General features: G+C 38.9%; 2 protein-coding genes across 2 annotated transcripts; both read right to left on the bottom strand.

Moving 5' to 3' along the window:
* Positions 1-935: 935 nt before the first annotated feature.
* On the bottom strand, positions 936-2,274 carry LOC118366505 (glucagon-1-like). The gene is made up of 4 exons (XM_035749126.2): positions 2,127-2,274; positions 1,864-1,969; positions 1,593-1,748; positions 936-1,208 (listed from the first exon to the last, which is right to left on the bottom strand). Exons 2-4 carry the CDS (start codon positions 1,956-1,958, stop codon positions 1,088-1,090), a joined length of 372 nt encoding a protein of 123 aa, XP_035605019.1. The 5' UTR covers positions 1,959-1,969; positions 2,127-2,274; the 3' UTR covers positions 936-1,087.
* A 375-nt stretch (positions 2,275-2,649) lies between these two features.
* fap (fibroblast activation protein, alpha) lies at positions 2,650-15,642 on the bottom strand. Its single transcript, XM_035750166.2, has 27 exons — positions 15,517-15,642; positions 15,242-15,410; positions 14,931-15,015; positions 12,638-12,730; positions 12,406-12,500; positions 12,237-12,311; positions 12,103-12,155; positions 11,940-12,012; positions 11,186-11,306; positions 10,928-11,082; positions 10,641-10,738; positions 10,388-10,517; positions 10,168-10,206; positions 9,973-10,071; positions 8,984-9,054; positions 8,815-8,868; positions 8,436-8,560; positions 7,876-7,926; positions 7,656-7,754; positions 7,204-7,273; positions 6,912-7,106; positions 6,658-6,712; positions 6,440-6,539; positions 6,246-6,304; positions 4,244-4,316; positions 3,949-4,022; positions 2,650-3,519 (listed from the first exon to the last, which is right to left on the bottom strand). Exons 1-27 carry the CDS (start codon positions 15,618-15,620, stop codon positions 3,412-3,414), a joined length of 2,523 nt encoding a protein of 840 aa, XP_035606059.1. The 5' UTR covers positions 15,621-15,642; the 3' UTR covers positions 2,650-3,411.
* Positions 15,643-16,513: the final 871 nt, after the last annotated feature.

Raw genomic sequence — 16,513 nt, 5'->3', positions numbered from 1 at the left:
GATTTAACAAGTGACATCAATAAGGGATCATAGCTTTCAACTGGATTCACCTGGTCAGTCTATATCATGGAAAGAGCAGGTATTCTTAATGTTTTGTATACTCAGTGTATATATCCCCACTATGATGTTGGAATAATATTGTGAAATTGTCCATTTTAAACTTTATTTAACTAGGCAAGTCAGTTCAGAACAAATTCTTATTTACAATGACAGTCTACCAGGGAACAGTGGGTTAACTGCCTTGTTCAGGGGCAGAATGACAGATTTTTACCTTGTCAGCTCGGGAATTCGATCCAGCAACCTTTCGGTTATTGGCCCAGCGCTCTAACCACTAAGCTACCAGCTTCCCCTTTTTGTGTTAGAAGTTGTTTGAAAAGACCGCCTGAAATTTCAGCCTGAGCTTTGGCCTGCCGGGTGACATGTCACCAGGTGGTAAATTTGTTAATATACCAATAAGAAAGATAGTTATAAACCTCTCTGCCAATAACAGCTGGTTTACAGTTTCCCCCTCACTCAGACCACTACCAGACAATCCTATCAAAATTCTTGCTCTTTGCTAAAAAGCTATTTTTGTTTCTTTTTGACAATTTTAAATGAAAATACTCACAGTAAGGCACTTAATTGTTAGCCAGAAACTATTTGGTATTGAGCTAGAAATGGTTGCATTGGACCTTTAAAATGTTTCCACCAAAAATGAGCAAGGTACAGATGACAGATTTTGGGCCAGTTTTACCAACATTTTGCACCTGTTATTTTTAGGAGAGTGAAAGAACATCTCACTCTTAGGCTACCCTTTAACCACAATATTCCTCTCCTTTTGTATCACTTCGAAAATCTTACCACTGATGTTTAAGTACAGAGTGAAGCTTTTAGATAATACATTGTCACCGTTCTCTGTTAACAACCAAAACATTAGCAATTGACAGACAACAGCATTTCTTGTCAGGGGATTTATTAGCACGACCAGAGGACGATGCAGGTTATAAAACATGAAATGGAACAAGGGGGTCATTCTGGATGAGTTGCATTCTCTCTTGACTGCAAGGACATAAGACACTGGGGGATTCTGTGACTGAGTAGAGGAGCCCTATTCTCGTCTGCCTCGTCCATTCTTCAGCCAGGACACAAATTCCTTGGCTGCCTGGTCCTGCAGGTAGGAGCTCACGTCGCTGGTGTAGGTACCCTCTGCATGTCGTTTGATGGGACCACTGAAAACACATGGAGAGATTTTACAGTGTTGATAATAACTATTTAGAATTGATAATATGAGGATAATAAGCTAATTGATTCACGGTGCATTGTTAAGCAGATGTAGTAAGGTTTTACTGAACTGTAACTTAAAACCATATACAACCAAGATAATCACCAACATGCAGTAAATATCTGCAGTATGTCATAAAGTGTAGCAGAAGCTTATCTTTGGTTATAGCGCAGCAAAAAGCGTTTGACATTTCACAAGCCATATCTCTTATTGTAACTACTGCATTCATACAGTTTCAGTTTAAGTCTCATACTGGAAGATGATCCACTACATTGTGAAATGGAATGAGGAAGACCGACACGCAGCAGAGGAAGAAGAAAAAGACACTCACCCACTTCTCTTGGAGTTCATTAGCCACTGGACAAAGTCTTGTGCTCGTCTCGACTCAAGATATTTACTGTAGTCGTTAGAGAAGGTTCCCTCTGAATGTCTCTTCATGTTTGAAAGCTCCCTTGGCTCACTGAACATGGAGTCCTCTGTCAACAGGCTGAAAAAACAGACAAGTCAGCAGTTATAGGATGATGATTCACAGAGAGAGAGAGAGAAAGCCTCAACCTGAATGGTGCAGAGTTCAGAAGTTGCTCCGAGTTCGAGGCTCTTACCTAGAGTTTTCCTCTGTGCTCTCCTGCGGGATCTGCCAGCTGCTCTGAACAATGATCAAGAGCAGAAGTCCAGCGAAAGAGTGGGTGCTTTTCATCTTTTGACCTCCTAGATATTAGCAGAGAAGAGAGGACAAGCTGTTTCAAATGTCAGCAATTTCAGCCAAACAGCATCACAATAGGAGATAATATAATTCAGAGAAAATTCCAGATGAGAAATATTTCAGTGGTCGAAAAGGAGTATTAGGGGGTTTGATGCTGCTCACCTGTATTCCCTCTGTTGAGTGTGTGAGAAATGTTGGTCGATGTCTTCTGGCTTCTCTCTCTCTGGTTCCCTGGAGTTGCTTCATGGTCCCTTCTAGGTCTGGCCAGCCTTTATATAGTTGAGATGAATGACTGTTTACTCAGGTGGCACCTTCCTCACAGACGCACTAGCCCGTTTGTTACTCTCAATCCATTAGTCACAACTCTACTCAATGCACTGGATAGATTTGCAGTCCATATTTGTTTAAAAGGAGACGTGGAAATGTCCATAGTTAAAAGCTGTCACTTAGGTGTCGAAATCAAACATGATTTCATCCTGTCCAACAAATCCAAATACTTACATAAACATCCACCATCTGTATTCAGATAACCTGGTTTGCACTGCAGGTTCAGTGTTTATGGAATATTTCTGAATATGAAGAGAATATGGAGCTAAACTGTAAAACATGTCTTTCCAGCATATTATCCCTAAGTAGAATTGAGTGAATTATCTGCTTCTTAGGTGACTAAGGCACAAATACAATGTTCTCCTGTTTTATATTCAGTTGTTTATTTGTTCAATACTCTTGTGATAATATGCAAAACACACAGTCTGTATCAATAAGATGTCCAGACTGAACAATAATATACCATAAGATCTTTTCACAAATGTCTAATTATCATACATATACATCATTTCCCTTTTTTTCTACAGAATAATCAGGATACAGAAGTGTATCAAACATGCTAGAAAGATAATATTGAATTCCAAAATGTCTGTCAATATATGGTTTAGCTTCATACCTCTCGCTAAGATTTGTTCCTTTTGAACACATGTAAGGACAATGAACAGTCTTTGTCAACATTTTCAAACGAGAACATGGTTATAACCATATTTAAATTCCACATACAATTACATCTCACAGACAACGTCAAATACAAACAAGATTTGAACATTACACAACACATTCAGTGCAGTAACAATTTTAACCAATATCACTGAAGTCATTGATATAAAATACCATTATACCTACATGCAATGGCTTTGAGTACATAGTGGTGAATTCAATGGTCACATTTTTTTCTATGATCAGCACAATCATTTCATATCAAACACAAATAGTCATTACAAGCATATTAATTACAGTATATAACTTATTTAAAAAATACAGACTTCAATAGCATGGAATCCTCTGTCCAGAATATCATCAATAAAGAAAAGTGGTCAACATTTTTATTGTAGCAATGTACTATATAAATGCTGTCATACTGATACAATGAAAAGGCATCGAACTTAGTAAGGGGTTATTAGATCGACTTGGGTTTGACCAGACATTTCTGTAAGAATTGACTCATGTGGGTGTAGAGGTGATGGTAGGCAGGTCCTCCAAGTCCGTGATCCCTGTCAGTGTACCACTGAAAAGAATCCAAAAACACACATTTACTATAATTCTAGATAAGGTGCTCGACATAGGTTAGACTCCAGGCCTCGCTCACAGGTGAAAGTCTGTAGCAGAGGCTAGATATAGATTATAGACAGGTCACATAGAGGTCATATATCATATAATTATATTATAGATGCCGATAAGCTAGTGAAGGACATCTAAAATGTCTTATAGACAGTACAATTTGTGTAATTAAAGTTGTAACAGTACTTACTCTCCAAAATATTCTTGCACGTACTGTACTTACCCCTGGGACTATCAAATAAGGGCTTTATCAAAAATAGGCATACTGTAGATCAGAACCGATGAAGAGTATAAGACACTCCTCTGTCAGACTCCAAGTGCAACATGTCACCCCCACCACCCCTCTCAGGTCGTCCTCCCCAAAACCAACATTTACCATCGCCTCAAAGTCAACTTGCTGGACAACCAGGGCTTTGGAGATCTGTGCAGATTGCTGGAAGTGAACATTGTCTACAGGAAAAACAAACTGTTTGTAATACCTGATTGAACAAGGAAGCATATGCATCTGTGAAAATACGATCAATGATTTTGCACAAGATCAGGAGCCTCTCTTAATGGCTATACTGAATAGTGTATTCTATACATGACACATTGGGAATACAACATCGCGTATGAGTGTGTGGTTGTTTAGAATGTAGAACACAGTATTTCACTGAAACAGAAACACATACCATCAGCTGTCCCATGAACCAGGAGATAGTCCGCTGATTTGAAATTCTTTGCTCGACTTGTTACTGTGGAATTCTGTGGAATAGAAAGTTGTTTGTGTGTGGACACATTTACGGCTGACATAAAGTACAACAGATTATGTGACGACTTTCCAATGAAAGAGGGACCATGCTTTTTGATGTGTCTGATGTCTTTACCATAGATATAGAATGAATAGAACAGGCTTGGAAGATCTAACCTGGCAATTTGACTGGTAAACTCATGGGAACACTTGCAATGGCTGCCTGGTATTGTGAGCTAATCATTTCCATGGTAATTTGGAATGTTCTATCAACTGATATTCAACATAGTTAAAAAAGGAATTCCCCTCGACGACGCCCACGAATTGGGGAAAACAAAGATTCTTTCCCATTGACCCCCAGTGTAAAACAAAATACTGACCTACGGTTCGCAATGCTCCCACGTTGGGAAATAGATACTGCGAGAAGAGCACTCACTGTGGCTTCAGGTTATTCGGCATGGGAGAGTGGGGACCAGGTGTCCAATTAGGCTACACATAGCTATGTGTGGAAAATATTGAATCACAGGTGAGACTTTTAACTTGTTTAGTATAGTTTGTTTGTAACGCCACTCAATACTTGTATCTGTATTGTCCGTTTGTTTGTGTTGTTGGTCTTGGCTAGCTTAATGTTCTGGTCGGTAGCTAGCTAGCACTCACTCACTCGGGTGGCAGCTAGCATCCTCATGAAAAGGGGCATGAGGGAAGCCCTACAATATTACCTTTATATAAGTCGTGAGAATGGTAGGGTTTTACTTTTCTTAAATGTAGTTTTGTAATTTGACTAAAACAAAACAGACAAGAAAATTGCACTTGGAAAAAGTCAACGTTTTTGCTGTGAGCCAATGTGGTAACCTAGGTAACCACAGGTTATTGGCCGCGACGTTCTATTTATTAATATGGACTGGGACTATCTATGCTGGATTGCCATGGTAAAGCACAATGTTCATTCAAATGATGCTAATTGTTGTGACTCAACAAATCACAGCAAAAATGGAAGGTTACACTTCCTGCATGGGTCTAGGTTGAAAATGGGAAGGTTAAAACAGCATAATAATTTCAGGCGGAAGCGTTTGAAAATAAACAAATTAATGGGACCAGTGCCATTGCTGGATTCTACAGGATTAGCATCGAACATCTGACCAGTGGTTGGAAAATCTAGTAATAAAGTGGCTGTAGATATTTTTTTAATGTCTAAACTACTAGAATGACAGAAAGGCAGTTATGCTTGTGTTCGCTGAGTAGTTAGCTGAAATTCTCTACGATTGTGTTAATTTTTCTTTTTTTTGATGGTGAACTTTCTGTGCTGCTATACCATTACATTTACATTTAAGTCATTTAGCAGACGCTCTTATCCAGAGCGACTTACAAATTGGTGCATTCACCTTATGACATCCAGTGGAATGGCCACTTTACAATGGTGCATCTAAATCTTTTAAGGGGGGAGAAGGATTACTTTATCCTATCCTAGGTATTCCTTAAAGAGGTGGGGTTCCAGGTGTCTCCGGAAGGTGGTGATTGACTCCGCTGTCCTGGCGTCGTGGGGGAGTTTGTTCCATTGATACCATTCACTCCCAGTCATTCTGAATGTGGAAGCTGTTCACTTGTTGACTAGTGGCACAAAGAGTTATGGGATATTCGAAATCTCTTGTCTTAAACGGTATGTGTTTAACCTAGTATTCGTCTAGGTTGAAGATGACAAAGGTTAAGACAATGGGATCCTAGTGTCTCATAACTCTTTGCAACAATGGGTTGCTATGCTAATCAGTAACGGCGTTGGTAGTTAGCAACAACGATGGTCCCAGATTTGTGACGACATTGTCTTAACCTGTATATTTTTGACCTAGGCATGGGTACACTCAAAATAGCTGCCAGTCCACCCATTATGCCATCACTGACTTGAATGGGGATGGCCGTTCTATTCATTCTATTTCTATGGTCTTTACCTTGTAAGAGTCAGCATTCTCCTCAGGTTTACTCATATAGCGTTCAGTATACACCGAGTCTGGAAAAGGAATATCCAGATAGAGACTGAACTCATATATGATGAAAGAAACACTGGCTTTTGAAGTTTATGCATGACTAAATCTGTGTTCTCACTATTTTACCCTTTCTACGATTTATATGCACTGATACATACCATAGTATTCCCACTTAGCTACTGGGGCAACTGCAATTCCACACTTGAAAACTCCACTTCCAGCACCCAAAGCCATCGACGTGACATAGCCACCATATGACTGAAAAAAGGATTATTTCAAACCAAATCAATTCAAGTTTAATTCAACAAATACTGTGTATTTACAACAACAGATTTATAAGAAATATTGTGAAAATCAAAGAGAATGTCCAACTTACCCAACCCCATATGGCTATTCGTTCTTTGTCTATAAAGCCCATGTCAATAAATTTTCTAGTGACAAAAAATATAGATCTTTATTTGATCTGCTCTAGCTATATGTCATTAAGTGTTGAGCAGATTCAAATGATGAATCTATTCATATGAATACATTACCTCTTGTATTTATTATTATTATTTATTTATTTTACATATTGTTAAACAGATGTTAGACTTTACACACTGAGGTCTCTATACTTCAATGGCAATTTACCTTGTGGCCGTTATTTGATCTTCCACTTCAAACGTTCCAAGACGTTGGTAGATAGAGTGCATTATTTCGTCACCTTGGTAACCGCTTCCCCTTCCATCGAAACTGGCCACTATGATCCCCTCTGTACTGGAGAGGTACGAACCCCAGTTTAGTCTGTAGCGATAATCTGCCTTCTGACTACAGGGGCCTCCATATCTATAAGGGAAATAAGTATTTATCTTGACACCATCACAGCTGGGCTAATTCATTCTCTGCAAATCCTCTTTAAAGATACTTAGGCCTGTATACTTACACATCAATTAGAAGAGGGTACTTTTTGTTCTTTTGGAAATTGGGGGGTAACATCATCTGATACCATAGATCTGTTTGCAAAAGGTAGTGAAACATGAGGCCATTAGAAATATAGATGTAGGATCATAATTTGTTCACCCTGTTGCAGGAGAACATTCCTCCACTGTAATACATTTCAAACTTGTAGTGTATTTGAGGTTTAAAAAGACTTCTGAAGTTTGCAATTTACACTTTGAAATTTCAGACTTGATATTCCCTTACAAAAAAACGTATCAACGCCTACACAAATGTCCATTAATTATAATCCACATAATATTTCAAATTTCCTGTTGCTACAGGATCATTTTTCTGATGTACTGTAGCAAACTGGCTTAAATTAAGATCCTACATCTGTACATTTGATTTTGCATGGCATGATTTGATTGGATCCACCAGTCTCAAACTATCACTCACCAAATCCTGCTACCCTCAGGGTCCCGCGCTGCATGGTTGGCATTTGGAATTCTTTTAGCATTTCTTCAAGATCTTTGTTGTCACGAAGAACCAGGAGCTCTAAAACAAAACAACTTCATCAATTGAATCAGAAGTTCCCCGTTTACGATAAAGATTCATGAACCTGTATATTGCTGAGTTACAAAGAGTATCTTCAAAGTACAGGTACTTTTTTGCATACCTTTACCTGAGCCTCTATTGTCCATGAGTGTGAACAATGGTGTTCCCGGTCCTGTAAAGAAACAATCAGCACACACAATACAGTATGACATCACGTAGGCTAATTGTTCACCACATAACCTCATGTACTAGCTGACCTAAAGGTCAGAGGTCAGAACTGAGACTGCGGCTTCATCCCAAATGGCACCTTATTCCCTATGGGCCCTGGTCAAAAGTAGTGCACTACATAGGGAATTATGTGGTGTTGTGTTGTCTCTCTTGTCGTGATGTGTGTTTTGTCCTATATTTTTATTTAATTTATTTTTATTTTTAATCCCAGCCCCCATCCCCGCAGGAGGCCTTTTGACTTTTGGTAGGCTGTCATTGTAAATAAGAATTAGTTCTTAACCAACTTGCCTAGTTAAATAAAGGTTCAATTGAACATAAAATTAAAATAAGGTGTCATTTGGGACACTTCCTGTATCACTTACATATACTCCGCACCCCAGTTTATTTTTATTTTTAGCATTGATCACGAATGGGTTAGTGCTCAGGATGTGAATGGGGAATGGGGTAACTGACCATAGCAGTCCATGCGGTAGTAGGAGGCATCGTAGCTGAAGTAGGCTGAGTTGTACTGACACCTGTCCTTATACAGGCCACAGGTGAGGCACTGGGGAGCAGAGTGGCTGCTTCCGATCACAACCCTGACAAACAAACAAACACAGGTTCATACGAGTTAACATTGCTGTCTGAATAACGAAAATATTTATGGTAGCAATTGAACATACTTTTATGGTTTATTTTGTATTCAGAATGATTGAGAATTTAGGGAAACCACTTTAAATGAAATATCTATGGGGATCATGAGAAACACATCAAAAACAATGTGGTCATAGTGATAGATAAATACTAAATGTACTCTATTCTGTTATCGAATTAAATTAAATGTATTTCTTACTTGTATAGATTTCTCTGTCCAGGCTTTCCTTGGTACTCATTACTTACATAGTATCTGTGAAAATGAAACGATAGTGAAGAAGCATTCTGAAGGAGCAACACACATGGCATAGTTTATAATAATACTTCTCTAGTTCTTACATACCCACGTCTTGTGCATCTGTACTTACATAGCGTCTTTGGTGAGTTTTGAAATGTAGATGACCTCCCACTTGCCTGAGGTAATGGGTGTTGCCTTGCCCTTTGGAATGATATGCACTTTCATAGGTACTGCATTCTAATATTGCTAACATTTACATGCAAGTAAGCATTTTATTGTACTGTGTACACCACGTGTATCCTCTGCATAAAGCAAATCCTCTGCACAACGCATCACCGGGGGCAAACTACCTGCCCTCCAGGACTCCTACACCACACGATGTCACAGGAGGGCCATAAAGATCATCAAGGACAACAACCACCCGAGACACTGCCTGTTCACCCCGCTATCATCCAGAAGGCGAGGTCAGTACAGGTGCATCAAAGCAGGGACCGAGAGACTGAAAAACAGCTTTTATCTCAAGGCCATCAGACTGTTAAACAGCCACCACTAACATTGAGTGGCTGCTGCCAACATACTGACTCAACTCCAGCCACTTTAATAATGGAAATTGATGTAAAAATGTATCACTAGCCACTTTAAACAATGCCACTTCATATAATGTTTACATACCCTACATTACTCATCTCATATGTATATCTATATACTGTACTCTATATCATCTACTGCATCTTGCCATCTTTATGTAATACATGTATCACTAGCCACTTTAAACTATGCCACTTTATGTTTATATACCCTACATTACTCATCTCATATGTATATACTGTACTCTATACCATCTCCTGCATCTTGCCTATGCCGTTCTGTACCATCACTCATTCATATATCTTTATGTACATATTCTTTATCCCTTTACACTTGTGTGTATAAGGTAGTAGTTGTGGAATTGTTAGGTTAGATTACTCGTTGGTTATTACTGCATTGTCGGAACTAGAAGCATAAGCATTTCGCTACACTTGCATTAACATCTGCTAACCATCTGTATGTGACAAATGAAATTTGATTTGAACTTTTTGATTTTGATGAAACAATCACTTTCAGGAATAAAATACTTACATCTTTCACTCGGTGAAGGTGCTTATAACCGTATGTGTCACTCATCACTTTGTAGAAACTGATATGATCCTCTGCAAACATAGGTTGGAGAGGAACATACTGGAAAGTTGAAATAATTGATTATTAGAAAACAAAATATTTCAGCACCTAGATTTAGTTCTCATGGTTCTTTCATTATACAGTATGTGAACTTACTTGGCCAACCCAACCCGTCTTGCTAATTTGTTCATATTTCTGAAAGAAAAAAATATTTTTTATTTTATTACATTTATTCCTTTTAGGCCTTTACAGTTACAGAATGCTTCACAGTAACATTCCCGGTGTTAATGTCGAAAAACACATGATCCTTTGTTCACTGAGTGTTGTTGTCTACCAATGACCTCACCCACAGAGTCTGAGGTGAGGTGACAAGTACCTGGTTCTTATTCCAGTTGTTTCCGTCAAAGTCATATATCTGTAAAAGGACATGGTTCTGCTTCCTCTTGGTCCACTGAACAGCGATGCGCTCATCCGTCACCCAAGTGACTGAACTCAAATAGTGATCACTGGGAGAAAAACAACACAAAGTGACAGGTTTATATCACCCTTTTTACATGTGATTGATATTGACTAGCCTGGACTATTTAAACCACTACAAATGTATCTGAAAGTATGAAATTATACTGTACCCTGCACCAATGGAATCTGGCACCACCACCTGTGTCCGTCTTGATGGATTTATTGTGTCCACTACAAACAGCTTTGCCTTAGGATTAGTTGAGCCAGCCTTGGTAGGAGATAACATGCATAACAAAAACTTGATATCTTCACTAATAATTCACATTTTTTAATGGTACAGTACATATAATTCACATACTGTGTGTATAATCATGGTATATTGACCTATTAGGTGCTATCTGTGGTATGTCTCTCATTCTTATGACACATATTACCGGCACATATTACAACATCCCACCTTGGGGTATGGGACAACCACTGTACTGGGGTATTGTCCATTTCCATACAAAGAGTACTCGATCGTGTGGACCCCTGTGTCATTAAACTCCGCATAAGCCAGATACTTTCCAGTTGGTGACCACCATATTGCCTCGTTCGATGAGAAAACCTCCTCTGAAAAAAGGGGAAGGAATCAAGTTACCCAAAAGCCTTGTGTGTGATGAAATCCACCTCATCCCCTTCCCCCTAAAATTGGTCAATGTTACTTAATACCCACCCTCATATACCCAGTCAGGGGCACCGTTAAGAATCTGATTCTCTTTTCCATTATGGGTCACTTGTATGGCTTCAGCAGTTGCGTTGGGTTTCAAATAAATGTTGTAATTCCAGACGTAAGCCTGGCAGAGAGATCAGCAGTCAAGTTAATGTCAGCATTCCATTGACTTTAGTTTATACTAGAGTCAGCCTACTTCCTCTACAGTGGTTTTATTCCCTGGCATCCTATTCCAGATTCTTTTGGTTGGTGCAGCAGCTAATCCCACTGTGTTCTGCATCTCTCTGGGCCGACGCCCATACTCGCCATGGGAGAGAGAGCTAATTATGGTGCCAGCAGTTAGCAAAAACTAGCAGGATACTAGCGAGCAGATGAACGATGCAATAGCAATGACATAAAATGCTCTCCAGCCTCTTTTCTCATTATACACTTGTTAGAATTACCAAGGGCCGCAGAGACATCTTAGTCAGGTAGTAAATGGTTTTCTTTTTTTTTTCAAATAAAACTTAGGTTATAATCTGATTTATTCTTCTGATCTTGTTAGATGTTGTCCATGGATAGACTTGAATTTATATTTTATAGTGTATACACATGCCTTTCAACACCCTGTTTGCATCCCAAATGGTACCCTATTCCCTACATAGTACACTACTTCCCTATGGGCCCTGGTCAACAGCAGTGCACTAAATAGGGAATAGCGTGCCATTTGGGACATACCTCCCTAGATAGTGTATCAGACTGGTTTTTAATCACTCACCAGTTTGTTTCCTGTTGGTGCCCAGGCAAAGTATTGCACAACTTGTGGAATGTTAACAGACTTGAGAAATGTTCTGGGAGAAAGAGATGGAAACATCAGGATTTTAGTGATAGAGGACTAGTTGAGTCTGGCACTTTCACTGGGAAAACAGAGATATACTTACGAACTGTCATAATCATAGATGGAGTAAGAGGCTGTGAATGAATGTCTCCATTGCTGTAAACACACGATACAGTAAATCAGTGTTGTGTAAAGACACCCCATGATCAAACTATAAACAATCATTCAATATATTACCTTGGAGTAGTTGCTCTCAAAGCAGATGTATTTCCGATCAGCAGAAATAATATAGTCTGTGGCATACACTTGTTCCTATGACATAAAAATGTTAAATATAAAATGTCAATATTTGCTTTGAAAGATATTACGGGTGATTAAAATGCTCTTTGCATGAAAAATATCTTACAAATGTGTTGTTGCTTATATATTCAAAGAAATCCCCTGTTTCAGCATTGTGAAGCATAATGTTGCCTTGTCTCGTCTTATGCACGTATTCGTTATCTATAGGAGAATGAGACAGAAATGTAACTTTGTGAGACAAGATCAAAACACAGTCACTTTAAAATCAAAACAGATAATGACAAGGAATGCATGCATACACTTTTGGAAGCAATTGAATAAACAAAACAATGCAATACCTGATATCCACCGCAAATTATATATTTTATACCTAATTGTGTCATTGAAATAATCTGCCAGGCTAAAAGGCCTCTTGGAGCCTCCGTCCTCTCCTGAAACATGAAAATGTAGTTGAATTAGTTACAGATGCATTTTACTTGAATTAACAACTGCAAATATTGGTTTGTTGATAATCAATCAATATGCTAGTACTTTCCACGAAAGTGGATATCTTCAACAAATCCTTGAAAATTGTACACTACTACAGTTGAAGTCGGAAGTTTACATACACCTTAGCCAAATACAACTCAGTTTTAAATAATTCCTGACATTTGATCCTAGTAAAAATTCCCTCTCTTAGGTCAGTTAGGATCACCACTTTATTTTAAGAATGTGAAATGTCAGAATAATTGTAGAGAGAATGATTTATTTAAGCTTTTATTTCTTTCATCACATACCCAGTGGGTCAGAAGTTTACATACACCCAATAAGTATTTGGTAGCATTGTCTTTAAATTGTTTAACTTGGGTCAAACGTTTCGGGCAGCCTTCCACAAGCTTCCCACAATAAGTTAGGTGAATTTTGGCCCAATCCTCCTGACAGAGCTGGTGTAACTGAGTCAGGTTTGTAGGCCTCCTTACTCGCATAAGCTTTTTCATTTCTGTCCACAAATTTTCTATGGAATGGAGGTCAGGGCTTTGTGATGGCCACTCCAACAACTTTGTTGTCCTTAAGCCATTTTGCCACAACTTTGGAAGTATGCTTGGGGCCATTGTCCATTAGGAAGACCCATTTGCGACCAAGCTTTAACTTCCTGACTGATGTCTTGAGATGTTGCTTCAATATATCCACATAATTTTCCTGCCTCATGAAGCCATCTATTTTGTGAAGTGCACCAGTCCCTCCTGCAGCAAAGCACCCCCACAACATGATGCTGCCACCCCTGTGCTTCACGGTTGGGATGGTGTTCTTCGGCTTGCAAGCCTCTTTTTCTTCCAAACATAACACAATGGCCATTATGGCCAAAGTTCTATTTTTGTTTCTTCAGACCAGGGGACATTTCTCCAAAAAGTACGATATTTGTCTCCATGTGCAGTTGCAAACCGTAGTCTGGCTTTTTCATGGCTGTTTTGGAGCTGTGGCTTCTTCCTTGCTGAGCGGCCTTTCAATGTTATGTTGATATAGGACTCGTTTTACTGTGGATATAGATACTTTTGTACCTGTTTCCTCCAGCATCTTCACAAGGTTCTTTGTTGTTGTTCTGGGATTGATTTGCACTTTTCGCACCAAAGTACATTCATCTCTAGGAGACAGAATGTGTCTCCTTCCTGAGCAGTATGACGGCTGTGTGGTCCCATGGTGTTTATACTTGTGTACTATTGTTTTTACAGATGAACGTGGTACCTTCAGGCATTTGGAAATTGCTCCCAAGGATGAATCAGACTTGTGGAGTTCTACAACAACAAAAAATTCTGAGGTCTTGGCTGATTTCTTTTGATTTTCCCATGATGTCAAGCAAAGAGGCACTGAGTTTGAAGGTATGCCTTGAAATATATCCACATGTATACCTCCAATTGACTGAAATTATGTCAATTAGCCTATCAGAAGTTTCTAAAGCCATGACATCATTTTCTGGAATTTTCCAAGCTGTTTAAAGGCACAGTCAATTTAGTGTATGTAACCTTCTGACCCACTGGAATTGTGACACAATGAATTATAAGTGAACTAATCTGTCTGTAAACAATTGTTGGAAAAATGACTTGTGTCATGCACAAAGTAGATGTCCTAACTAACTTGCCAAAACTATAGTTTGTTGACAAGTAATTTGTGGAGTGGTTGAAAAAAGAGTTTTAATGACTCCAACCTAAGTTTATGTAAACTTCCAACTTCAACTATACATCCAAAAAGGCAAAAGCAATCACTTGGTGGCGCCACATGGTTATCACTGTATTGTATAGTGGGCCTACTTGAATTTGAAATGTTCAATAATCCCCCATCTCATTTTTGGATTTAATGATTCAAGAAATGTACATAATTCTAGAATAGACAAATTAATGCTCACATTGGAAGTTTCAGTGAAACAATAACACGACGATTTGAGTGTTGTTGGTTATTTATGATGACTGATTTAATTCAACTTGGTGAAGTTGCACAATCGTGCATTTGAAGGGTCCTTCGTCAGAAAACGGTCATCATAAGTCACTGTCAACTCAGTGGACACCATAGTGTGCAAATTGTTTACAGAGTGAATGGAAACCATATCTCATTGAATTAAATGAAGAAATCATACATGGATAAGATAAAGCAACTTACTATTCAGAATAATTGCCATGGGGACAGTTATTAAAGTGATGACGACAGCCGCCCCCACAACAGCCCAAAGCACCTTGCCGCAGCCCTGTTAAAGGTGAGGGAAGAGGGTGACAAAATGTTGCAAAAAGTTTTGTGTGAATTATAAAGTAGCCTATTATAGTCTTGGAGGAGAACTCACTGGCATTCTATATCTCTTCGGTTTTCATATTTTCTAATTAATATGATCACATAGTAATAAGACTTCTCATGTATTAAAGAAACACCGTTAACTTTGCATTTGTATGTATTTCTAATGCATTCGTTTTACTGACCATAGTAGCACCGATGATGTATCGGCATTCACCCGGGAGTGGACATGCAGCTCTCAACCTGAGGAATCCGGTTCGCTGACGTGGAGTGACAGTCGACTTCTTCGCACTCTCTCTCTGGATGTCAAACAATTGACATAGCGCAGACAAAAAGTATAGATTCTTGATTAAACTGTAACATACGCAGCAGAAAAGAAACAATGTTACTCCGTCCGAGTTGAATCTCGCTTCCCTTGTACTCCAGGGTGCATCCGTAAGGAAGAGTTGGAAATTCTTACTAGTCACAGGGATGCCTCCTCCAAGTCCACAGCCCACATAACTTTCCGATGGCGCCGAATTTGTGAAGATTTAGGAAGTGACTTTTCCATTCAGCGCATATCATAAATCGTCCAGTTATTATCAGTGAACATCGTTAAGCTTGGCAATTATATCGAATACATTTGCAATTTGTGGATTTCTTTGCATTTTGTGTATAAATAACCATTCATTTGTATATCTGTAATGTCCAAATATTTGTACATCGTCTATACACCATGCAGAAATAATTGAAAGCAAACACACATCAAAGCAGATTCTGCCCCAGTTTATTGCCTCCTCATACACTTTACACATGGCAGGAATTTGTGTTTTGGAAATATCCAGAAAGCTATGCATTCAGGATAAATATTCAACAAAACAATGAAAACAGTAACCAAGGGGCAAAGTCATAAGCATACAATTTCTAAGGCAAACCCTCATATCATTTACTTTGATAATTCACTGAACTATCAAATCACAGTAGCCAGGGTAACACATACCTGTGACATTGACAAAGTGATACGTGAATTTACCAACAATCTTAATGCGATGTGTACTTATTCATCTATTTTCCAGCAGCAGAGGAAAATCACCAAAAAACACCACCTGTTCTGTATGTCAGATCTAACCTGAGCATGTGTGCCAACAGGTGCACTGTAGTGAGAAAGTCCCACAGGGACCAGAGGATCCCAGGGGAGAGGAAGTGTGAAGAAGTTCATTATCATCTTTAGTTTGATCCATTCCGGTTAGAGAGTTCGGCCAGTAACCGAAAGGTCGCTGGTTCGAATACCCAAGCTGACAAGGTGAAAAGTCTGTTGATGTGCCCTTGAGCAAGGCACTTAAGCCTAATTTGCTCCATGAGTGACTTACTACTATGGTTGACCCTGTAAAACAATACATTTGACTGCACCTATCCAGGGTATGTGACAATAATTGTGTAATTATGTTGTTACTGATGGAAGCAAATGCAGTGTCTGA

The sequence above is a fragment of the Oncorhynchus keta genome, chromosome 34 (assembly GCF_023373465.1).
Source record: "Oncorhynchus keta strain PuntledgeMale-10-30-2019 chromosome 34, Oket_V2, whole genome shotgun sequence".
In the NCBI taxonomy this organism is placed as follows: Eukaryota; Metazoa; Chordata; class Actinopteri; order Salmoniformes; family Salmonidae; genus Oncorhynchus; species Oncorhynchus keta.
Note: the sequence above shows the minus strand (reverse complement) of the source record. Positions and strands in the feature narration are given on the sequence as shown.